This window comes from Ornithodoros turicata, chromosome 10, assembly GCF_037126465.1.
Source record: "Ornithodoros turicata isolate Travis chromosome 10, ASM3712646v1, whole genome shotgun sequence".
NCBI classification, from domain to species: domain Eukaryota; kingdom Metazoa; phylum Arthropoda; class Arachnida; order Ixodida; family Argasidae; genus Ornithodoros; species Ornithodoros turicata.
Window position 1 is genome coordinate 22,552,386 of NC_088210.1, and position 22,433 is coordinate 22,574,818.

Genomic DNA, 22,433 nt, shown 5'->3' on the forward strand with positions numbered 1-22,433 from the left:
CTGCTGTCCTCTCTCCAACTGTCCACATCTCTACGCCGCTCATAGCCACAGTGGCTTCGTGGCGCTAACATGAAATATATAAAAAATAATTTTTAAGAATTAAAAAAAAATGCATGGTATGGCCAAGCATATTTGACGAACTTTCAGCGCTGACCAAACCATACATCTCACATCATCTCTTGACGCCGGTTATCAGCATAGGTTCACCTCAAAGTTTTCGCGGGGCATTATCAGGCTCTTATCTATACGTGCGTGATCTTGATTTGACGGGGCGTCTTCCGCTATTGGGTTGCTTTTTTTTTTCTTCTCCTTTCTGACAAAGAACGGGACGTGGGAACATGCGCACTGAGCGTGTTTACACTACAGGAAACAATCCTCTGCGCTGCCTCGGCGCACCTCCCAGCACAGCAGGGAAAGCATGCACAGATGTTTGGAGGTATTTTTCCGCCATCCTTTTCGCATAAAGAACACGGAAAGGCCTTCCGGACGCCAGCATGTAATCGTTCTTGTTAGCCTAATGGGTTAAAGGTATACCCTGTTCACATGGCTCTCTAGACTAAGCCTAACGGGAACCCATGCTGACATCTCAACGTTGACAAGACCATTTCGAAAGTAATCTGTGTGCCAGGTCAATAGTAGGCATAACCACCGAGGTTGTGCCAATAATAATGTAACATTGTGCCAAACGCGTTCAAATGCAGTATAGCTTTTTTAGGGCAGTCAGGGATGGCAGTATCACGTGTCACAGCGTCACGTAGTCATAGGATGCCGTGGATGGCTGTTAATAAAAGTATCGGTCAAAACGAGAATTCAGAATTGAAACCGAAGAAAGTAATAAAATCAGGAAGCCCGCAAACGTAAGGAAATGTGTGTGTTTATACCAGAATGCAGCCACAAATACATATCGGAACAAATCTTTATTTCGGTGACGATGATTGAGGCGTTTCATCGCCAGAGGAGATACCGTAGCCCAGTCCTCCTCCCAGAGCCAGACCGTGAGGAGCAAAGTACCACGTTGTCCAAGAAGGTTTAGCAGTGCTTTCAGGGCAGAGCGTTAGTGGGCTAGATGTGACCCTGGAACGAGCAATTTTGTATTGCTGAGAAGGCGGGAGTCTAGTTGAAATATACTAAGTCTAGTAGAGTCTAGTCTGGTATAGATAGAGGGCACTGTAAGTGTAGTCTGGAAAGGTTGGTATACTGTGAGCGATGGAGAAGCACGTGTTCTGCATTTATACTCTGCACAGTGACGGCATATTGGAGGGTCGACTTCTCGCAGGCGGTAAGGCCACTGTGCTGTAAACGCCACGTTTGGGTCGCATCCTATGAGTTCCTGACGAGAGGTACTTCGTGGCATCCGAAAAGCGAGCGTTGGATCAACTCTTGCAAGCGTACATGTGGAGAGAATGTCAGCGAGGGATGACACTAACACCCGAAGAATGGAATGCACGTCAGAAAGTCCCACAACTAATGAACTTAATAAAAGTCAGAAATAATCGAGGAGCAATATCAGTATACAGTAAAACTTTGGAAGTAGAAATTCTAGTAAAGATATTGAAGTATAGAATAGAAAAAAAAGTATCCATAGCATCATTGGACAAGAGGTCATCGAAATACAAGCTCTAAAATACCGGGAACCGTGCATAAACTTTCACACTCAATAGTCGATGAATCGTAAAATTTTAAATAAAAGGAGCCACTTAAATGAAGTAGTCAGAGATAAGAGTCAGTACTAATGTTGTAGTGGCAGCTAGAAATATTGAAATATTTTACTGGGGCTGACAGGAAATAGCCTGTAGCGTAATCAACGGGTCCCAGCTGACCCCGTGACCGGTGCTTTGATAATGGCACCCTTTCAACAACGTCCATCACGGTTTTGTCACATGCATCTCAGATACACGAGAAAGCTGCAGAAATTTTTGACCTTCCTTTCAGACCTGCCTAGGTGGTTCCTTCCTTTCTTTGAATTTTCATGGAAACAAATCACTTGCATTCAGTTTAATTTTCAGAGGGAAGATATACGCGCTACTCTATAAGTTAAGTATCTCACTTATGTGATTTTGGTTAAGTTCTCCAGGGGAAGATGTTAATTCACTAGAAACCGCCTTGCAGGAACTGAAGTGCCTTTGAATTAAACGCCAAGAATGAAACACATACCCAGCAGCAGATCCTCTTAATTTTGAAGGTACAATTGCACAGAAAGAAAGCCCTTTCTGAGAAATAATTAGAAATGAAAATGATCCTATTGAGCAGAAACGGTGCACATACTCAGTGCACTTATTTTGCAGGTGGAATGGGACTGTTAGTAGGGCTTTCGAATGTATGGCCTCGGGAACACCAGGCGGTTAGTCCTACCCTCCTCAATTTTCAGTGAAAAAATGCTCTTATATAGCTTAAATTAGGCACACATGCTCAGTAAAAGATGCTCATTATTCTGTGCAAGTGGACTGAGCCAGGAAGGAGGACCTCCGAAATTTGGACTCAGAAAACACCAAGAGGTTAGTCTTACCTTTTCTTCTCTTTTCAGCCAAAAAATAAAAGTGATCAGAATGAGCTAGAATTATGCATGTATACTCTATAGAAAGTGCTCTTTATTTTGCAGGATGGAACTACAGAGAGAGAAGAATCTTCCAAGGACCAAGAGGTTAGCCTTACCTTTTCTCTTTTCAGCCAAAAAATAAAAGTGATCAGAATGAGCTGGGATTATGCACGTATACTCTGTAGAAGGTGCTCTGTATTTTGCAGGTGGAATTGCAGACGAAGAAGAGCCTCCCAAAGACCAAAAGAAAAGAAAGCAGGTGGAGTTTCAGAGGGAGAAGAGCCTTCCAAAGACCAGGAGGTTAGCCTTACCTTTTCTTCTTTGAAGCCAGAAATAAAAGCGATCAGAATGAGCTGGAATTATGCACGTATACTCTATTGAAGGTGCTCTTTATTTTGCAGGTTGAATTGCAGACGAAGAAGAGCCTCCCAAAGACAAAGAGAAAAGAAAAGAAAGCAGGTGGAGTTTCAGAAGGAGAAGAGCCTTCCAAAGACCAAGAGGTTAGCCTTACCTTTTCTTCTTTGAAGCCAAAAATAAAAACGATCAGAATGAGCTGGAATTATGCACGTATACTCTGTAGAAAGTGTTCTGTATTTTGCAGGTGGAATTGCAGACGAAGAAGAGCCTCCCAAAGACCAAGAGAAAAGGAAAGAAAGCAGGTGGAGTTTCAGAAGGAGAAGAGCCTTCCAAAGACCAAGAGGTTAGCCTTACCTTTTCTTCTTTGAAGCCAAAAATAAAAGCGATCAGAATGAGCTGGAATTATGCACGTATACTCTGTAGAAAGTGTTCTGTATTTTGCAGGTGGAATTGCAGACGAAGAAGAGCCTCCCAAAGACCAAGAGAAAAGGAAAGAAAGCAGGTGGAGTTTCAGAAGGAGAAGAGCCTTCCAAAGACCAAGAGGTTAGCCTTACCTTTTCTTCTTTGAAGCCAAAAATAAAAACGATCAGAATGAGCTGGAATTATGCACGTATACTCTGTAGAAAGTGTTCTGTATTTTGCAGGTGGAATTGCAGACGAAGAAGAGCCTCCCAAAGACCAAGAGAAAAGGAAAGAAAGCAGGTGGAGTTTCAGAAGGAGAAGAGCCTTCCAAAGACCAAGAGGTTAGCCTTACCTTTTCTTCTTTGAAGCCAAAAATAAAAACGATCAGAATGAGCTGGAATTATGCACGTATACTCTATTGAAGGTGCTCTTTATTTTGCAGGTTGAATTGCAGACGAAGAAGAGCCTCCCAAAGACAAAGAGAAAAGAAAAGAAAGCAGGTGGAGTTTCAGAAGGAGAAGAGCCTTCCAAAGACCAAGAGGTTAGCCTTACCTTTTCTTCTTTGAAGCCAAAAATAAAAACGATCAGAATGAGCTGGAATTATGCACGTATACTCTGTAGAAAGTGTTCTGTATTTTGCAGGTGGAATTGCAGACGAAGAAGAGCCTCCCAAAGACCAAGAGAAAAGGAAAGAAAGCAGGTGGAGTTTCAGAAGGAGAAGAGCCTTCCAAAGACCAAGAGGTTAGCCTTACCTTTTCTTCTTTGAAGCCAAAAATAAAAGCGATCAGAATGAGCTGGAATTATGCACGTATACTCTGTAGAAAGTGTTCTGTATTTTGCAGGTGGAATTGCAGACGAAGAAGAGCCTCCCAAAGACCAAGAGAAAAGGAAAGAAAGCAGGTGGAGTTTCAGAAGGAGAAGAGCCTTCCAAAGACCAAGAGGTTAGCCTTACCTTTTCTTCTTTGAAGCCAAAAATAAAAACGATCAGAATGAGCTGGAATTATGCACGTATACTCTGTAGAAAGTGTTCTGTATTTTGCAGGTGGAATTGCAGACGAAGAAGAGCCTCCCAAAGACCAAGAGAAAAGGAAAGAAAGCAGGTGGAGTTTCAGAAGGAGAAGAGCCTTCCAAAGACCAAGAGGTTAGCCTTACCTTTTCTTCTTTGAAGCCAAAAATAAAAGCGATCAGAATGAGCTGGAATTATGCACGTATACTCTGTAGAAAGTGTTCTGTATTTTGCAGGTGGAATTGCAGACGAAGAAGAGCCTCCCAAAGACCAAGAGAAAAGGAAAGAAAGCAGGTGGAGTTTCAGAAGGAGAAGAGCCTTCCAAAGACCAAGAGGTTAGCCTTACCTTTTCTTCTTGAAGCCAAAAATAAAAGCGATCAGAATGAGCTGGAATTATGCACGTATACTCTGTAGAAAGTGTTCTGTATTTTGCAGGTGGAATTGCAGACGAAGAAGAGCCTCCCAAAGACCAAGAGAAAAGGAAAGAAAGCAGGTGGAGTTTCAGAAGGAGAAGAGCCTTCCAAAGACCAAGAGGTTAGCCTTACCTTTTCTTCTTTGAAGCCAAAAATAAAAGCGATCAGAATGAGCTGGAATTATGCACGTATACTCTGTAGAAAGTGTTCTGTATTTTGCAGGTGGAATTGCAGACGAAGAAGAGCCTCCCAAAGACCAAGAGAAAAGGAAAGAAAGCAGGTGGAGTTTCAGAAGGAGAAGAGCCTTCCAAAGACCAAGAGGTTAGCCTTACCTTTTCTTCTTTGAAGCCAAAAATAAAAGCGATCAGAATGAGCTGGAATTATGCACGTATACTCTGTAGAAAGTGTTCTGTATTTTGCAGGTGGAATTGCAGACGAAGAAGAGCCTCCCAAAGACCAAGAGAAAAGGAAAGAAAGCAGGTGGAGTTTCAGAAGGAGAAGAGCCTTCCAAAGACCAAGAGGTTAGCCTTACCTTTTCTTCTTTGAAGCCAAAAATAAAAGCGATCAGAATGAGCTGGAATTATGCACGTATACTCTGTAGAAAGTGTTCTGTATTTTGCAGGTGGAATTGCAGACGAAGAAGAGCCTCCCAAAGACCAAGAGAAAAGGAAAGAAAGCAGGTGGAGTTTCAGAAGGAGAAGAGCCTTCCAAAGACCAAGAGGTTAGCCTTACCTTTTCTTCTTTGAAGCCAAAAATAAAAGCGATCAGAATGAGCTGGAATTATGCACGTATACTCTGTAGAAAGTGTTCTGTATTTTGCAGGTGGAATTGCAGACGAAGAAGAGCCTCCCAAAGACCAAGAGAAAAGGAAAGAAAGCAGGTGGAGTTTCAGAAGGAGAAGAGCCTTCCAAAGACCAAGAGGTTAGCCTTACCTTTTCTTCTTTGAAGCCAAAAATAAAAGCGATCAGAATGAGCTGGAATTATGCACGTATACTCTGTAGAAAGTGTTCTGTATTTTGCAGGTGGAATTGCAGACGAAGAAGAGCCTCCCAAAGACCAAGAGAAAAGGAAAGAAAGCAGGTGGAGTTTCAGAAGGAGAAGAGCCTTCCAAAGACCAAGAGGTTAGCCTTACCTTTTCTTCTTTGAAGCCAAAAATAAAAGCGATCAGAATGAGCTGGAATTATGCACGTATACTCTGTAGAAAGTGTTCTGTATTTTGCAGGTGGAATTGCAGACGAAGAAGAGCCTCCCAAAGACCAAGAGAAAAGGAAAGAAAGCAGGTGGAGTTTCAGAAGGAGAAGAGCCTTCCAAAGACCAAGAGGTTAGCCTTACCTTTTCTTCTTTGAAGCCAAAAATAAAAGCGATCAGAATGAGCTGGAATTATGCACGTATACTCTGTAGAAAGTGTTCTGTATTTTGCAGGTGGAATTGCAGACGAAGAAGAGCCTCCCAAAGACCAAGAGAAAAGGAAAGAAAGCAGGTGGAGTTTCAGAAGGAGAAGAGCCTTCCAAAGACCAAGAGGTTAGCCTTACCTTTTCTTCTTTGAAGCCAAAAATAAAAGCGATCAGAATGAGCTGGAATTATGCACGTATACTCTGTAGAAAGTGTTCTGTATTTTGCAGGTGGAATTGCAGACGAAGAAGAGCCTCCCAAAGACCAAGAGAAAAGGAAAGAAAGCAGGTGGAGTTTCAGAAGGAGAAGAGCCTTCCAAAGACCAAGAGGTTAGCCTTACCTTTTCTTCTTTGAAGCCAAAAATAAAAGCGATCAGAATGAGCTGGAATTATGCACGTATACTCTGTAGAAAGTGTTCTGTATTTTGCAGGTGGAATTGCAGACGAAGAAGAGCCTCCCAAAGACCAAGAGAAAAGGAAAGAAAGCAGGTGGAGTTTCAGAAGGAGAAGAGCCTTCCAAAGACCAAGAGGTTAGCCTTACCTTTTCTTCTTTGAAGCCAAAAATAAAAGCGATCAGAATGAGCTGGAATTATGCACGTATACTCTGTAGAAAGTGTTCTGTATTTTGCAGGTGGAATTGCAGACGAAGAAGAGCCTCCCAAAGACCAAGAGAAAAGGAAAGAAAGCAGGTGGAGTTTCAGAAGGAGAAGAGCCTTCCAAAGACCAAGAGGTTAGCCTTACCTTTTCTTCTTTGAAGCCAAAAATAAAAGCGATCAGAATGAGCTGGAATTATGCACGTATACTCTGTAGAAAGTGTTCTGTATTTTGCAGGTGGAATTGCAGACGAAGAAGAGCCTCCCAAAGACCAAGAGAAAAGGAAAGAAAGCAGGTGGAGTTTCAGAAGGAGAAGAGCCTTCCAAAGACCAAGAGGTTAGCCTTACCTTTTCTTCTTTGAAGCCAAAAATAAAAACGATCAGAATGAGCTGGAATTATGCACGTATACTCTGTAGAAAGTGTTCTGTATTTTGCAGGTGGAATTGCAGACGAAGAAGAGCCTCCCAAAGACCAAGAGAAAAGGAAAGAAAGCAGGTGGAGTTTCAGAAGGAGAAGAGCCTTCCAAAGACCAAGAGGTTAGCCTTACCTTTTCTTCTTTGAAGCCAAAAATAAAAACGATCAGAATGAGCTGGAATTATGCACGTATACTCTGTAGAAAGTGTTCTGTATTTTGCAGGTGGAATTGCAGACGAAGAAGAGCCTCCCAAAGACCAAGAGAAAAGGAAAGAAAGCAGGTGGAGTTTCAGAAGGAGAAGAGCCTTCCAAAGACCAAGAGGTTAGCCTTACCTTTTCTTCTTTGAAGCCAAAAATAAAAGCGATCAGAATGAGCTGGAATTATGCACGTATACTCTGTAGAAAGTGTTCTGTATTTTGCAGGTGGAATTGCAGACGAAGAAGAGCCTCCCAAAGACCAAGAGAAAAGGAAAGAAAGCAGGTGGAGTTTCAGAAGGAGAAGAGCCTTCCAAAGACCAAGAGGTTAGCCTTACCTTTTCTTCTTTGAAGCCAAAAATAAAAGCGATCAGAATGAGCTGGAATTATGCACGTATACTCTGTAGAAAGTGTTCTGTATTTTGCAGGTGGAATTGCAGACGAAGAAGAGCCTCCCAAAGACCAAGAGAAAAGGAAAGAAAGCAGGTGGAGTTTCAGAAGGAGAAGAGCCTTCCAAAGACCAAGAGGTTAGCCTTACCTTTTCTTCTTTGAAGCCAAAAATAAAAACGATCAGAATGAGCTGGAATTATGCACGTATACTCTGTAGAAAGTGTTCTGTATTTTGCAGGTGGAATTGCAGACGAAGAAGAGCCTCCCAAAGACCAAGAGAAAAGGAAAGAAAGCAGGTGGAGTTTCAGAAGGAGAAGAGCCTTCCAAAGACCAAGAGGTTAGCCTTACCTTTTCTTCTTTGAAGCCAAAAATAAAAACGATCAGAATGAGCTGGAATTATGCACGTATACTCTGTAGAAAGTGTTCTGTATTTTGCAGGTGGAATTGCAGACGAAGAAGAGCCTCCCAAAGACCAAGAGAAAAGGAAAGAAAGCAGGTGGAGTTTCAGAAGGAGAAGAGCCTTCCAAAGACCAAGAGGTTAGCCTTACCTTTTCTTCTTTGAAGCCAAAAATAAAAGCGATCAGAATGAGCTGGAATTATGCACGTATACTCTGTAGAAAGTGTTCTGTATTTTGCAGGTGGAATTGCAGACGAAGAAGAGCCTCCCAAAGACCAAGAGAAAAGGAAAGAAAGCAGGTGGAGTTTCAGAAGGAGAAGAGCCTTCCAAAGACCAAGAGGTTAGCCTTACCTTTTCTTCTTTGAAGCCAAAAATAAAAGCGATCAGAATGAGCTGGAATTATGCACGTATACTCTATAGAAGGTGCTCTTTATTTTGCAGGTGGAATTGCAGACGACGAAGAGCCTCCCAAAGACCAAGAGAAAAGGAAAGAAAGCAGGTGGAGTTTCAGAAGGAGAAGAGCCTTCCAAAGACGAAGAGGTTAGCCTTACCTTTTCTTCTTGGAAGCCAAAAATAAAAGCGATCAGAATGAGCTGGAATTATGCACGTATACTCTGTAGAAAGTGCTCTGTATTTTGCAGGTGGAATTGCAGACGAAGAAGAGCCTCCCAAAGACCAAAAGAAAAGAAAGCAGGTGGAGTTTCAGAGCGAGAACAGCCTTCCAAAGACCAAGAGGTTAGCGTTACCTTTTCTTCTTTGAAGCCAAAAATAAAAGCGATCAGAATGAGCTGGAATTATGCACGTATACTCTATAGAAGGTGCTCTTTATTTTGCATGTGGAATTGCAGACGAAGAAGAGCCTCCCAAAGACCAAAAGAAAAGAAAGCAGATGGAGTTTCAGAGGGAGAAGAGCCTTCCAAAGACCAAGAGGTTAGCCTTACCTTTTCTTCTTTGAAGCCAGAAATAAAAGCGATCAGAATGAGTTGGAATTATGCACGTATACTCTATTGAAGTGCTCTTTATTTTGCAGGTTGAATTGCAGACGAAGAAGAGCCTCCCAAAGTACAAGAGGTTAGCCTTACCTTTTCTTCTTTGAAGCCAGAAATAAAAGCGATCAGAATGAGTTTGAATTATGCACGTATACTCTATTGAAGGTGCTCTTTATTTTGCAGGTTGAATTGCAGACGAAGAAGAGCCTCCCAAAGACAAAGAGAAAAGAAAAGAAAGCTGGTGGAGTTTCAGAAGGAGAAGAGCCTTCCAAAGACCAAGAGGTTAGCCTTACCTTTTCTTCTTTGAAGCCAAAAATAAAAACGATCAGAATGAGCTGGGATTATGCACGTATACTCTGTAGAAGGTGCTCTTTATTTTGCAGGTGGAATTGCAGACGAAGAAGAGCCTCACAAAACCAAAAGAAAAAAAAACAGGTGGAGTTTCAGAGGAAGAACAGCCTTCCAAAGACCAAGAGGTTAGCCGTACCTTTTCTTCTTTGAAGCCAGAAATAAAAGCGATCAGAATGAGTTGGAATTATGCACGTATACTCTATTGAAGGTGCTCGTTATTTTGCAGGTTGAATTGCAGACGAAGAAGAGCCTCCCAAAGTACAAGAGGTTAGCCGTACCTTTTCTTCTTTGAAGCCAGAAATAAAAGCGATCAGAATGAGTTGGAATTATGCACGTATACTCTATTGAAGTGCTCTTTATTTTGCAGGTTGAATTGCAGACGAAGAAGAGCCTCCCAAAGTACAAGAGGTTAGCCTTACCTTTTCTTCTTTGAAGCCAGAAATAAAAGCGATCAGAATGAGTTTGAATTATGCACGTATACTCTATTGAAGGTGCTCTTTATTTTGCAGGTTGAATTGCAGACGAAGAAGAGCCTCCCAAAGACAAAGAGAAAAGAAAAGAAAGCTGGTGGAGTTTCAGAAGGAGAAGAGCCTTCCAAAGACCAAGAGGTTAGCCTTACCTTTTCTTCTTTGAAGCCAAAAATAAAAACGATCAGAATGAGCTGGGATTATGCACGTATACTCTGTAGAAGGTGCTCTTTATTTTGCAGGTGGAATTGCAGACGAAGAAGAGCCTCACAAAACCAAAAGAAAAAAAAAACAGGTGGAGTTTCAGAGGGAGAACAGCCTTCCAAAGACCAAGAGGTTAGCCGTACCTTTTCTTCTTTGAAGCCAGAAATAAAAGCGATCAGAATGAGTTGGAATTATGCACGTATACTCTATTGAAGGTGCTCGTTATTTTGCAGGTTGAATTGCAGACGAAGAAGAGCCTTCCAAAGACCAAGAGAAAAGAAAAGAAAGCAGTGGAGTTTCAGAAGGAGAAGAGCCTTCCAAAGACCAAGAGGTTAGCCTTACCTTTTCTTCTTTGAAGCTAAAAATAAAAACGATCAGAATGAGCTGGAATTATGCACGTATACTCTATAGAAGGTGCTCTTTATTTTGCAGGTGGAATTGCAGACGAAGAAGAGCCTCCCAAAGACAAAAAGAAAAAAAAGCAGCTGGAGTTTCAGAGGGAGAAGAGCCTTCCAAAGACCAAGAGGTTAGCCTTACCTTTTCTTCTTTGAAGCCAAAAATAAAAGCGCTCAGAATGAGCTGGAATTATGCACGTATACTCTATAGAAGGTGCTCTTTATTTTGCAGGTTGAATTGCAGACGAAGAAGAGCCTTCCAAAGACCAAGAGAAAAGAAAAGAAAGCAGTGGAGTTTCAGAAGGAGAAGAGCCTTCCAAAGACCAAGAGGTTAGCCTTACCTTTTCTTCTTTGAAGCTAAAAATAAAAACGATCAGAATGAGCTGGAATTATGCACGTATACTCTATAGAAGGTGCTCTTTATTTTGCAGGTGGAATTGCAGACGAAGAAGAGCCTCCCAAAGACAAAAAGAAAAAAAAGCAGCTGGAGTTTCAGAGGGAGAAGAGCCTTCCAAAGACCAAGAGGTTAGCCTTACCTTTTCTTCTTTGAAGCCAAAAATAAAAGCGCTCAGAATGAGCTGGAATTATGCACGTATACTCTATAGAAGGTGCTCTTTATTTTGCAGGTGGAATTGCAGACGAAGAAGAGCCTCCCAAAGACCAAAAGAAAAGAAAGCAGGTGGAGTTTCAGAAGGAGAAGAGCCTTCCAAATTTGGCCTAAAAACACGAAGAGGTTAGTCTTGTCTTGACTTGCCGTGCTTCTTTTCGATGTTCAGTGAAATAATCAAAATCCTCCCATTGAGCTGAAACTAACCACACGTACTTAGTAAGATATGCTCTTTATTCTGCAGGTGAACTGGGAGAGGAAGAACCACCGCCGAAATTTGGCCCCAGCAAACATTGTTAAAAGGGACAGGACGGTGGGTCCTCGAAATTTGGCCGCGGAAGACGCCAAAACTTCATGTCTATTGTAAATTCGTTTGTAATGGTTAATCGGTTGAATTTATATGATTAAACTTTGTCGCTCTTCTGACCCAATGTTTAAGAAGGTTATATAAGACATGGGTCCTATGGCAAAGTGTAGAATGTTTGCTAAGCTATGAAAGGTGAGTGGTCTAATCTTAGATGAGTTAAGTAACTGAATATTAAGCAACGGCTGTTGCAGAAAGCTCTAGCCGGACTTCCCAAGCATCTGGAGCCCTGTAATCAAATTGCATGACATCACTTCTTACTAAGCTGCAGCGCCGCCTCACGAAAATGCTGCAAAAATTCCTATAAAGCAAACCCCCAAAAAATGGACTCTTCCAGTAGGAGGTACACGCATTGGACGAGTCCATTAATGAACTCGTCCAGGGAGGGAAAGGACACCCCTCGGACGGATCCATTAATGAACTCGCCCGAGGGGTGTCCTTTCCCCCCCTGGACGAGTCCATTTCCTAGAAGTCACCTTGATTGACCTTGAACGACCCTGAATGACCTCTATTTGACCTCTATTCGACCTCTAAAACGACCTTCAAACGCCGAACATTTTGTCGAAAAACGGCCCAAAATTTTTAATCCCGTTTGACCTTGTTTGACCTTGTTTGACCTTGTTTGACCTTGAATAACCTTGTTTGACCTCAAACGTGGCCTTGAATTAGTTCCGGACGTCCCCGCTAGGGGGCGCGACGCGCTTTGCATAAAAATTGCACGATTTGGTGTCGAGGAGTGCTTTTTGTGACTATTCTACAGAGCATATCAATGGACTCGACCATGGGGGTGTCCTTTACCTCCCTTCAGGACGAGTCCATTTCCCTGGAGAGATTAGAGCAAGGTTTCCAGGCGAAGCCTGCAATGTCGTAAGAGGGAGGATCGTGCTATCTTTCTAACCATTCTGGTAGTTCGTTTACGGGGCGCAGTTTTCAACAATATTTTAGTACCATCTAGGAAAGATCGCTCACCTTTCCAGCATTCTCAATTATGCACGTTCTCTTCAGGATCACGGTGTTATGAATAAATTTTATTCAGCACTAGAAAACGGAATAACAAGGATGGAGCGGAGGAGCTCCTTACAGATCATGTTAGAGAATGAAAAAGACAAATTGGAATGAGGAGAAAGACTCTGTATTGATGCCGGAGTTTCAGGAGCCTGTATTCCAGTCTCATTCCACCTGCAAAACACAGGGAGCCTTGACTCTGTGTTTTGTGCAGCCAAATCTCCAGGGCCCTTCACCACTGTTGGAACGACGTATTTTGGTATCTAGTACACATTGTGAAGCTCAAGCAGCCAGAGACTGGACGACAGACAGCAACAACACTACTGTGAAGTGTCTACACACATATTTATTCACTGACTCCGACGTATATATACACACACACGCTACTAAACAACTGAAACTTTACCCTTGGAATCAAAGGAAAAAAGGGAAAGGAGTAGCGCATTAAAACTCCCTCCCACTCTCATCCTTTATTCCACAAACCTGTAGTTTCACCCTCTGCTGAAAAGTCCCATCTCCACCTGAAAAATAAAGCGCACCTCCTGGTGAGCATGATTCCAGCTTAATCTAAGCACTTTTATTCTTGGATGAAAATGGAAGAAAAGATTAACCTCTTGGTCTTTTCTGAGGCCAAATTTCCAGCGTTGTTCTTCGCCTGCAATTCCACCTGCAAAATCAAGAGGTCCTCCTACTCAGTATATGTGCATGACTGCAGCTTATAATATAACCACGTTTATTTTTTGATGAAAATAGAAGAAAAGATAAGACGAACCTCTTGGTCTTTCCTGGCGCCAAATTTCCAGGGGTCTTCTTCCCCTGTAATGCGACCTGCAAAATAAAGAGCTTCTCCTACTCAGTATATGTGCAGGATTGCAGCTTAATCTAAGCACTTTTACTCTTGATAAAAATGGAAGAAAAGACTAACCGCTTGGTCTTTTCTGAGGCCAAATTTCCAGCGTTCTTCTTTCCCTGCATTTCCACCTGCAAAATAAAGGGCTCCTCCTACTCAGTATATGTGCATGATTGCAGCTTAATCTAAACACTTTCCCCTGCAATTCCACCTGCTAAATAAAGAGGTTTTTTTTACTCAGTATATGTGCATGATTGCAGCTTAATCTAAGCACTGTTCCCCGCAATTCCATCTGCAATATAAAGAGCTCCTCCTACTCAGTACATGTGCATGATTACAGCTTAATCTAAGCGCTTTCCCCTGCAATTCCACCTGCTAAATAAAGAGGTCCTTCTACTCAGTATATGTACATGATTGCAGCTTAAACTAAGCACTTTCCCCTGCCCAATTTCACCTGCAAAATAAATAGCTCCTCTTACTCAGTATATGTGCATGATTGCAGCTTAATCTAATCACTTTTCCCTGCAATCCCACCTGCTAAATAAAGAGGTCTTCGTACTCAGTATATGTGCATGATTGCAGCTTAATCTAAGCGTTTTTTCATGAAATTCCAGCTACAAAATAAAGAGCTCCTCCTACTCAGTATATGTGCATGATTAGAGCTTAATCTAAACACTTTCCCCTGCAGTTCCATCTGCAACTCTTCCTACTCAGTATATGTGTGTGATTCCAGCTCAATGTAAGCACTTTACCCTCTAATTCCATCTGCAAAATAAAAAGCTCCTCCTACTCAATGTATGTGCGTGATTCCAGCTCAATGTAAGCACTTTTCCATGTAATTCCACTGCAAAATAAAGAGCTCCTATACTCAGTATATGTGCATGATTGCAGCTTAATCTAAGCACTTTTATTATTTGATGGAAACAGAAGGAAAGATAAGACTAACCTCTTGGTCTTTCCTGAGGCCAAATTTCCAGGGTTCTTCTTCCCCTGCAATTCCACTTGCAAAATAAAAAGCACCTCCTACTCAGCGCATGTGTGTGATTCAAGCTCATTGCAAGCACTTTTCCATGTAATTCCACTGCAAAATAAAGAGCTCCTATACTCAGTATATGTGCATGATTGCAGCTTAATCTAAGCACTTTTATTATTTGATGGAAACAGAAGGAAAGATAAGACTAACCTCTTGGTCTTTCCTGAGGCCAAATTTCCAGGGTTCTTCTTCCCCTGCAATTCCACCTGCAAAATAAAAAGCTCCTCCTACTCAGCGTATATGTGTGATTCAAGCTCAATGTAAGCACTTTTCCATGTAATTCCACTGCAAAATAAAGAGTTCCTATACTCAGTATATGTGCATGATTGCAGCTTAATCTAAGCACTTTTATTATTTGATGGAAACAGAAGGAAAGATAAGACTAACCTCTTGGTCTTTCCTGAGGCCAAATTTCCAGGGTTCTTCTTCCCCTGCAATTCCACCTGCAAAATAAAAAGCTCCTCCTACTCAGCGCATGTGTGTGATTCAAGCTCAATGTAAGCACTTTTCCATGTAATTCCACTGCAAAATAATAAGCTCCTATACTCGGTATATGTGCATGATTGCAGCTTAATCTAAGCACTTTTATTATTTGATGGAAACAGAAGGAAAGATAAGACTAACCTCTTGGTCTTTCCTGAGGCCAAATTTCCAGGGTTCTTCTTCCCATGCAATTCCACCTGCAAAATAAAAAGCTCCTCCTACTCAGCGTATGTGTGTGATTCAAGCTCAATGTAAGCACTTTTCCATGTAATTCCACTGCAAAATAAAGAGCTCCTATACTCAGTATATGTGCATGATTGCAGCTTAATCTAAGCACTTTTATTATTTGATGGAAACAGAAGGAAAGATAAGACTAACCTCTTGGTCTTTCCTGAGGCCAAATTTCCAGGGTTCTTCTTCCCCTGCAATTCCACCTGCAAAATAAAAAGCTCCTCCTACTCAGCGTATGTGTGTGATTCAAGCTCAATGTAAGCAGTTTTCCATGTAATTCCACTGCAAAATAAAGAGCTCCTATACTCAGTATATGTGCATGATTGCAGCTTAATCTAAGCACTTTTATTATTTGATGGAAACAGAAGGAAAGATAAGACTAACCTCTTGGTCTTTCCTGAGGCCAAATTTCCAGGGTTCTTCTTCCCCTGCAATTCCACCTGCAAAATAAAAAGCTCCTCCTACTCAGCGTATATGTGTGATTCAAGCTCAATGTAAGCACTTTTCCATGTAATTCCACTGCACAATAAAGAGCTCCTATACTCAGTATATGTGCATGATTGCAGCTTAATCTAAGCACTTTTATTATTTGATGGAAACAGAAGGAAAGATAAGACTAACCTCTTGGTCTTTCCTGAGGCCAAATTTCCAGGGTTCTTCTTCCCCTGCAATTCCACCTGCAAAATAAAAAGCTCCTCCTACTCAGCGCATGTGTGTGATTCAAGCTCAATGTAAGCACTTTTCCATGTAATTCCACTGCAAAATAATAAGCTCCTATACTCAGTATATGTGCATGATTGCAGCTTAATCTAAGCACTTTTATTATTTGATGGAAACAGAAGGAAAGATAAGACTAACCTCTTGGTCTTTCCTGAGGCCAAATTTCCAGGGTTCTTCTTCCCCTGCAATTCCACCTGCAAAATAAAAAGCTCCTCCTACTCAGCGTATATGTGTGATTCAAGCTCAATGTAAGCACTTTTCCATGTAATTCCACTGCACAATAAAGAGCTCCTATACTCAGTATATGTGCATGATTGCAGCTTAATCTAAGCACTTTTATTATTTGATGGAAACAGAAGGAAAGATAAGACTAACCTCTTGGTCTTTCCTGAGGCCAAATTTCCAGGGTTCTTCATCCCCTGCAATTCCACCTGCAAAATAAAAAGCTCCTCCTACTCAGCGTATATGTGTGATTCAAGCTCAATGTAAGCACTTTTCCATGTAATTCCACTGCAAAATAATAAGCTCCTATACTCAGTATATGTGCATGATTGCAGCTTAATTTAAGCACTTTTATTATTTGATGGAAACAGAAGGAAAGATAAGACTAACCTCTTGGTCTTTCCTGAGGCCAAATTTCCATGGTTCTTCTTGCCCTGCAATTCCACCTGCAAAATAAAAAGCTCCTCCTACTTAGCGTATGTGTGTGATTCAAGCTCAATGTAAGCACTTTTCCATGTAATTCCACTGCAAAATAAAGAGCTCCTATATTCAGTATATGTGCATGATTGCAGCTTAATCTAAGCACTTTTATTATTTGATGGAAACAGAAGGAAAGACAAGACTAACCTCTTGGTCTTTCCTGAGGCCAAATTTCCAGGGTTCTTCTTCCCCTGCAATTCCACCTGCAAAATAAAAAGCTCCTCCTACTCAGCGTATGTGTGTGATTCAAGCTCAATGTAAGCACTTTTCCATGTAATTCCACTGCAAGATAATACTCAGTATATGTGCATGATTGCAGCTTAATCTAAGCACTTTTATTATTTGATGGAAACAGAAGGAAAGATAAGACTAACCTCTTGGTCTTTCCTGAGGCCAAATTTCCAGGGTTCTTCTTCCCCTGCAATTCCACCTGCAAAATAAAAAGCTCCTCCTACTCAGCGTATGTGTGTGATTCAAGCTCAATGTAAGCACTTTTCCATGTAATTCCACTGCAAAATAAAGAGCTCCTATACTCAGTATATGTGCATGATTGCAGCTTAATCTAAGCACTTTTATTATTTGATGGAAACAGAACGAAAGATAAGACTAACCTCTTGGTCTTTCCTGAGGCCAAATTTCCAGGGTTCTTCTTCCCCTGCAATTCCACCTGCAAAATAAAAAGCTCCGCCTACTCAGCGTATGTGTGTGATTCAAGCTCAATGTAAGCACTTTTCCATGTAATTCCACTGCAAAATAAAGAGCTCGTATACTCAGTATATGTGCATGATTGCAGCTTAATCTAAGCACTTTTATTATTTGATGGAAACAGAAGGAAAGATAAGACTAACCTCTTGGTCGTTCCTGAGGCCAAATTTCCAGGGTTCTTCTTCCCCTGCAATTCCACCTGCAAAATAAAAAGCTCCGCCTACTCACCGTATGTGTGTGATTCAAGCTCAATGTAAGCACTTTTCCATGTAATTCCACTGCAAAATAAAGAGCTCCTATACTCAGTATATGTGCATGATTGCAGCTTAATCTAAGCACTTTTATTATTTGATGGAAACAGAAGGAAAGATAAGACTAACCTCTTGGTCGTTCCTGAGGCCAAATTTCCAGGGTTCTTCTTCCCCTGCAATTCCACCTGCAAAATAAAAAGCTCCTCCTACTCAGCGTATGTGTGTGATTCAAGCTCAATGTAAGCACTTTTCCATGTAATTCCACTGCAAAATAAAGAGCTCCTATACTCAGTATATGTGCATGATTGCAGCTTAATCTAAGCACTTTTATTATTTGATGGAAACAGAAGGAAAGATAAGACTAACCTCTTGGTCGTTCCTGAGGCCAAATTTCCAGGGTTCTTCTTCCCCTGCAATTCCACCTGCAAAATAAAAAGCTCCTCCTACTCAGCGTATGTGTGTGATTCAAGCTCAATGTAAGCACTTTTCCATGTAATTCCACTGCAAAATAAAGAGCTCCTATACTCAGTATATGTGCATGATTGCAGCTTAATCTAAGCACTTTTATTATTTGATGGAAACAGAAGGAAAGATAAGACTAACCTCTTGGTCTTTCCTGAGGCCAAATTTCCAGGGTTCTTCTTCTCCTGCAATTCCACCTGCAAAATAAAAAGCTCCTCCTACTCGGCGTATGTGTGTGATTCAAGCTCAAATGTAAGCACTTTTTCCTGTAATTCCACTGCAAAATAGAGAGCTCCTACTCAGTATATGTGTATGATTGCAGCTTAATCTAAGCACTTTTATTATTTGATGGAAACAGAAGGAAATATAAGACTAACCTCTTGGTCTTTCCTGACGCCAAATTTCCAGGGTTCTCCTTCCCCTGCAATTCCACCTGCAAAATAAAAAGCTCCTCCTACTCAGCGTGTGTGTGTTATTCCAGCTTTTCCATGTAATTCCACTGCAAAATAAAGAGCTCCTATAGTGCAGTATATGTGCATGATTGCAGCTTAATCTAAGCACTTTTATTATTTGATGGAAACAGAAGGAAAGATAAGACTAACCTCTTGGTCTTTCCTGAGGCCAAATTTCCAGGGTTCTTCTTCCCCTGCAATTCCACCTGCAAAATAAAAAGCTCCTCCTACTCAGCGTATGTGTGTGATTCAAGCTCAGTGTAAGCACTTTTCCCTGTAATTCCACTGCAAAATAAAGAGCTCCTACTCAGTATATGTGCATGATTGCAGCTTAATCTAAGCATTTTTATTATTTGATGGAAACAGATGGAAAGATAAGACTAGCCTCTTGGTCTTTCCTGAGGCCAAATTTCCAGGGTTCTTCTTCCCCTGCAGTTCCACCTGCAAAATAAAGAGCTCCTCCTACTCAGTATATGTGCATCATTGCAGCTTAATCTAAGCATTTTTATTATTTGATGGAAACAGATGGAAAGATAAGACTAGCCTCTTGGTCTTTCCTGACGCCAAATTTCCAGGGTTCTTCTTCCCCTGCAATTCCACCGGCAAAATAAAAAGCTCCTCCTACTCAGTGTATGTGTGCGATTCCAGCTCGATGTAAGCAATTTCCCTGTAATTCCACCTGCAAAATAAAGGGGTCCTCCTACTCAGTATATGTGCATGATTGCAGTTTAATCTAAGCACCTTCCCCTGCAATTCCACCTGCAAAATAAAGAGCTCCTCCTACTCAGTATATGTGCATGATTGCAGCTTTAGCTAAGCACTCTCCTCTGCAATTCCGTCTGCAAAATAAAGAGTACGTGCTCAGCTCAGTCTAAGCACTTTTATTTTTTGCTGAAAATGAAAGAAAAGATAAGACTAACCTCCTGCTGTTTAGTGAGAGCAAATTTTCAGGGTTGTTGTTCCCCCGCAATTCTACTTGAAATTCCCTTTTTTTTGTCTTGTTTAACTTCACCAAGCGTTTCCTTCCGCTTTTTACTCAAAACACACTTCTCATGTTGTCAGCTTCCTGCCATTTTGTCGTCTCATGTTGAAAAACTGGTTCTCTAGTTGTGTTTGAGACGCAAAAGAAAAAGTATGTCAGTTTTCCTTTACAGTTTTTTGCATATGAGTTGCATAATCGTGGTGAGCATTGTGGAGAGGGCGATGGGGGGTCAGTGGAGGGAATCTATAGGCACTTTTATCTCTTTGTTGAAAGTGAAACATGTAGGACTGACCTATTGATGATAAAATGGAAATAAAATAGCCCTTCTTCCTGTCTCAGTCCCCCTGCAGCACAGGACCTTTTACTGAGCATTTTTATTTCTTCGCGGAAAATGGAAACGAAGGTTTGTGTCTCCTGAGGCCATACTTCGAATGCACTTCTTCAAGACCATTTCCGCCTGCAAAACAAAGAGCATCTTGTACTGAGTATATGCGCTTAATTTCAGGTCAATAGGAGCAATTTTTATTGATTTTTTTATTTCTCAGAAATGTCCTTCTTTCTGTCCAATTGCACCTGCAAAATGAAGGGGAACCTACTGCTGAGTATTTGTGCCTAGTATTATCTCAATCTAACTATTTGTATTTCTGTCTTTTAATTCCGAAGGCACTTCCTTCGGCAAGGTTTTATGAACAGGTTTCCGTAGAACATTCCGAATGAACATTCTCCCTCTGAAAATGAAACGAAATGCACGAATTTGAAATGCACATTCGGAATGATTTGCTTCCACGGTGGGGACAAAAGAAAGAAGGAACCACCAAGTAGCCTACTGCGCAGGTCTGAAAGAAGAAATTTCTATTAACTTTCTAATATATCTGACATGCCTGTGGCACAACGGTGCCGTTGTCGATGCACAGGTCATGGTGGTTAACTGGGACCCGTTGGTCATACTACAGGTTTCTTCCTGTTAGCCTCTATTAAATATTTCTGACTGCCACCACAGCATTTGCAGTACTATGTCTTTCGACTATTATCCCTGAGTACTTCGAGCAATTTGTCTGGCTCCTTTTACTTGCGACTTTACTATTCATGGACTATTGAGCGTGACACTTTCTTAGGGCTACTTCGAACTGCTCCCCATATTTTAGAACTCCTTGCATTTCGAAGACCTCTCGACCATTGATATTATATGGATTTTTTTCCTTTTTTTTTATTCCGAACTCTAATATATCTCCTTACTAGTATTTTGTCTCCTGGTACTTTTATTAGTTGTGTGACTTTGTGATATGCATCCCATCCTTCGGCGACTAGTGCTGACATCCTCTACACGTCTTCGCTCGCAAAAGCTGATCCAACGCTCGATTTTCGGATGCCACGAAATATCTCCCGTCAGGAATTCATCGGATGCGTCTCAAACGTGGCTTTTACAGCTCAGTGGCATCTCCGCAAGCTACAAGTCTCCAAGGTACCGTCACTGCGGTGATCTGGAAAATGTAGAACACGTGCTTCTCCATCGGCCACACTACCAACACTTCTGGACCACACCTACAGCGCCCTCTATTCACTAGCATGCAAAGCATGCACTGCTAACCTTTTGGAAAACGTGATACATTGGTCCTCGCTGTCTGTCTCATCAACCATCACATCATCATCAGCAGCAGCAGCAGCATCATATGGAGGAACGGGGTAGAGTACTACTTCTGGAATAAACGGCTACATCATTCCTTAGGGTTTGAGGGCTTCTTGATATTACTACTTTCTTCGGTTTCAATTTTGAATTTTGATTTTCACCGATACTTTTGTTGACAGCCATTGCCATGTGACATCCTATGACCACGTGACGTTGTGACACATGATATTGCCATTCCTGCGAGATCGACCTATAGGGGACGACACCGTTACCTTTATAGCGTGGATAGCACGCCGGCCGATGCTCGGAGTTGATGGTTCTTTTCCGTAATTCTTGCGTATATTCACCAGAAGGTCAATTGTGTCGCGATGGTACGATACTGTTCGGTTCCCCAATGCTCCCATGCCCAATGTTCCCAATGCCCAAATAAAAGCAGATGACGTGAGGAACCTACCCACACTACGGTAGTTCATCGTTTCTCCGCAGCCAGCCGACACCGTTCGATGTCGGGGCGAATAACGCTACTGCATTTGAACGCGTTCGGCACCAAGGTATATCTAAACTGGTAGCGAAAACAAGCGAGAATACCAAACCAGACCCATCGGCAAGGCTATCATAGTGAGGCGCGAGCGAGTGTTGGTAGTAGAGGTACCATCGAAAAAAAAGAAAAAAAAGAAATACAACATGGGTATGGCGTGTGTGGGTACTAATATGTTATTGATAATTTTAATGCAGAAAAAACTATCTGTTGCCCCACTCGTGCACATATATGAAATTGTGTACAAGAGTACGTTTCCGTATCCTGCTCCCCTGCTCATGGGTCACAGTGGGCTTGTTTATCCGCGCATCTCTGTATCCGTGTCGTGTGCCCGTGCATTGTAATACGGAGCTCCTACACCTGTTGAGTTAAACAGGAAGCGACGTTCACATCTCGGAGCTGTAGACCAAGATTAACACGTGTGAATAGATGAATACATCAAAGTGAAAAATCGGGCGTGTTGCATGACGAACTAGCCGTGGGAACGGGACAGAGAGAAGAGACGACAGAACAGGTGTTAGACTTCCAACAAAGATGAATGTAATACATCCCTTGTTGCTGGCCCCGTGGAAAAAAGAAAGAAAATCGTCGCGGCGCGACCGGCCATGACGACGCGAGTGCTACCAGGAATCAGGTGTGCACCAGCTATGTAATGTGTTTTTTTTTTGCAATGGACTCATTATGGCCACTCACTGAAGGAATGCAAACGTCTAATCACTACTCGTACATATAGCTCTAGGTGACAAATGGCCCTCATGTGAACCTTTCCTAATATCTGTGTGGTCATCACGATGCCCTTGTGTTTGGAGTTGTCAAAACCTGTGATAACTGTATGTATTTCGAATTGATATGTGTCATTAAACCTGACATGATATATTTTTCTCTGTCCTTGTCTGGTGCTGTTGCCCTGGGTGATTAGT

The 22,433-nt window shown here is 41.8% G+C and overlaps 1 protein-coding gene and 2 long non-coding RNA genes across 3 annotated transcripts; 1 reads left to right on the top strand and 2 right to left on the bottom strand.

Annotated features, from left to right (window-relative positions):
- Window positions 1–3,097: 3,097 nt before the first annotated feature.
- Window positions 3,098–10,856, top strand: LOC135369768 (trichohyalin-like). The gene is made up of 37 exons (XM_064603286.1): window positions 3,098–3,103; window positions 3,150–3,236; window positions 3,338–3,436; window positions 3,538–3,636; window positions 3,738–3,836; window positions 3,938–4,036; window positions 4,138–4,236; window positions 4,338–4,436; window positions 4,538–4,636; window positions 4,737–4,835; window positions 4,937–5,035; window positions 5,137–5,235; window positions 5,337–5,435; window positions 5,537–5,635; window positions 5,737–5,835; window positions 5,937–6,035; window positions 6,137–6,235; window positions 6,337–6,435; window positions 6,537–6,635; window positions 6,737–6,835; window positions 6,937–7,035; window positions 7,137–7,235; window positions 7,337–7,435; window positions 7,537–7,635; window positions 7,737–7,835; window positions 7,937–8,035; window positions 8,137–8,235; window positions 8,337–8,435; window positions 8,537–8,594; window positions 8,737–8,830; window positions 8,944–9,025; window positions 9,268–9,366; window positions 9,468–9,560; window positions 9,945–10,043; window positions 10,340–10,437; window positions 10,539–10,632; window positions 10,734–10,856. The coding sequence occupies exons 1-37, from the start codon at window positions 3,098–3,100 to the stop codon at window positions 10,854–10,856; spliced, it is 3,507 nt and encodes a 1,168-aa protein (XP_064459356.1).
- A 2,001-nt stretch (window positions 10,857–12,857) lies between these two features.
- On the bottom strand, window positions 12,858–18,601 carry LOC135370685 (uncharacterized). Its single transcript, XR_010415426.1, has 6 exons — window positions 18,517–18,601; window positions 18,292–18,347; window positions 13,403–13,458; window positions 13,250–13,305; window positions 13,089–13,144; window positions 12,858–12,998 (listed from the first exon to the last, which is right to left on the bottom strand). It is a non-coding gene; the product is annotated as an uncharacterized LOC135370685 (long non-coding RNA).
- Window positions 18,602–19,292: 691 nt separating this feature from the next.
- Window positions 19,293–21,035, bottom strand: LOC135370323 (uncharacterized). Its single transcript, XR_010415296.1, has 3 exons — window positions 20,937–21,035; window positions 19,641–19,805; window positions 19,293–19,469 (listed from the first exon to the last, which is right to left on the bottom strand). It is a non-coding gene; the product is annotated as an uncharacterized LOC135370323 (long non-coding RNA).
- Window positions 21,036–22,433: the final 1,398 nt, after the last annotated feature.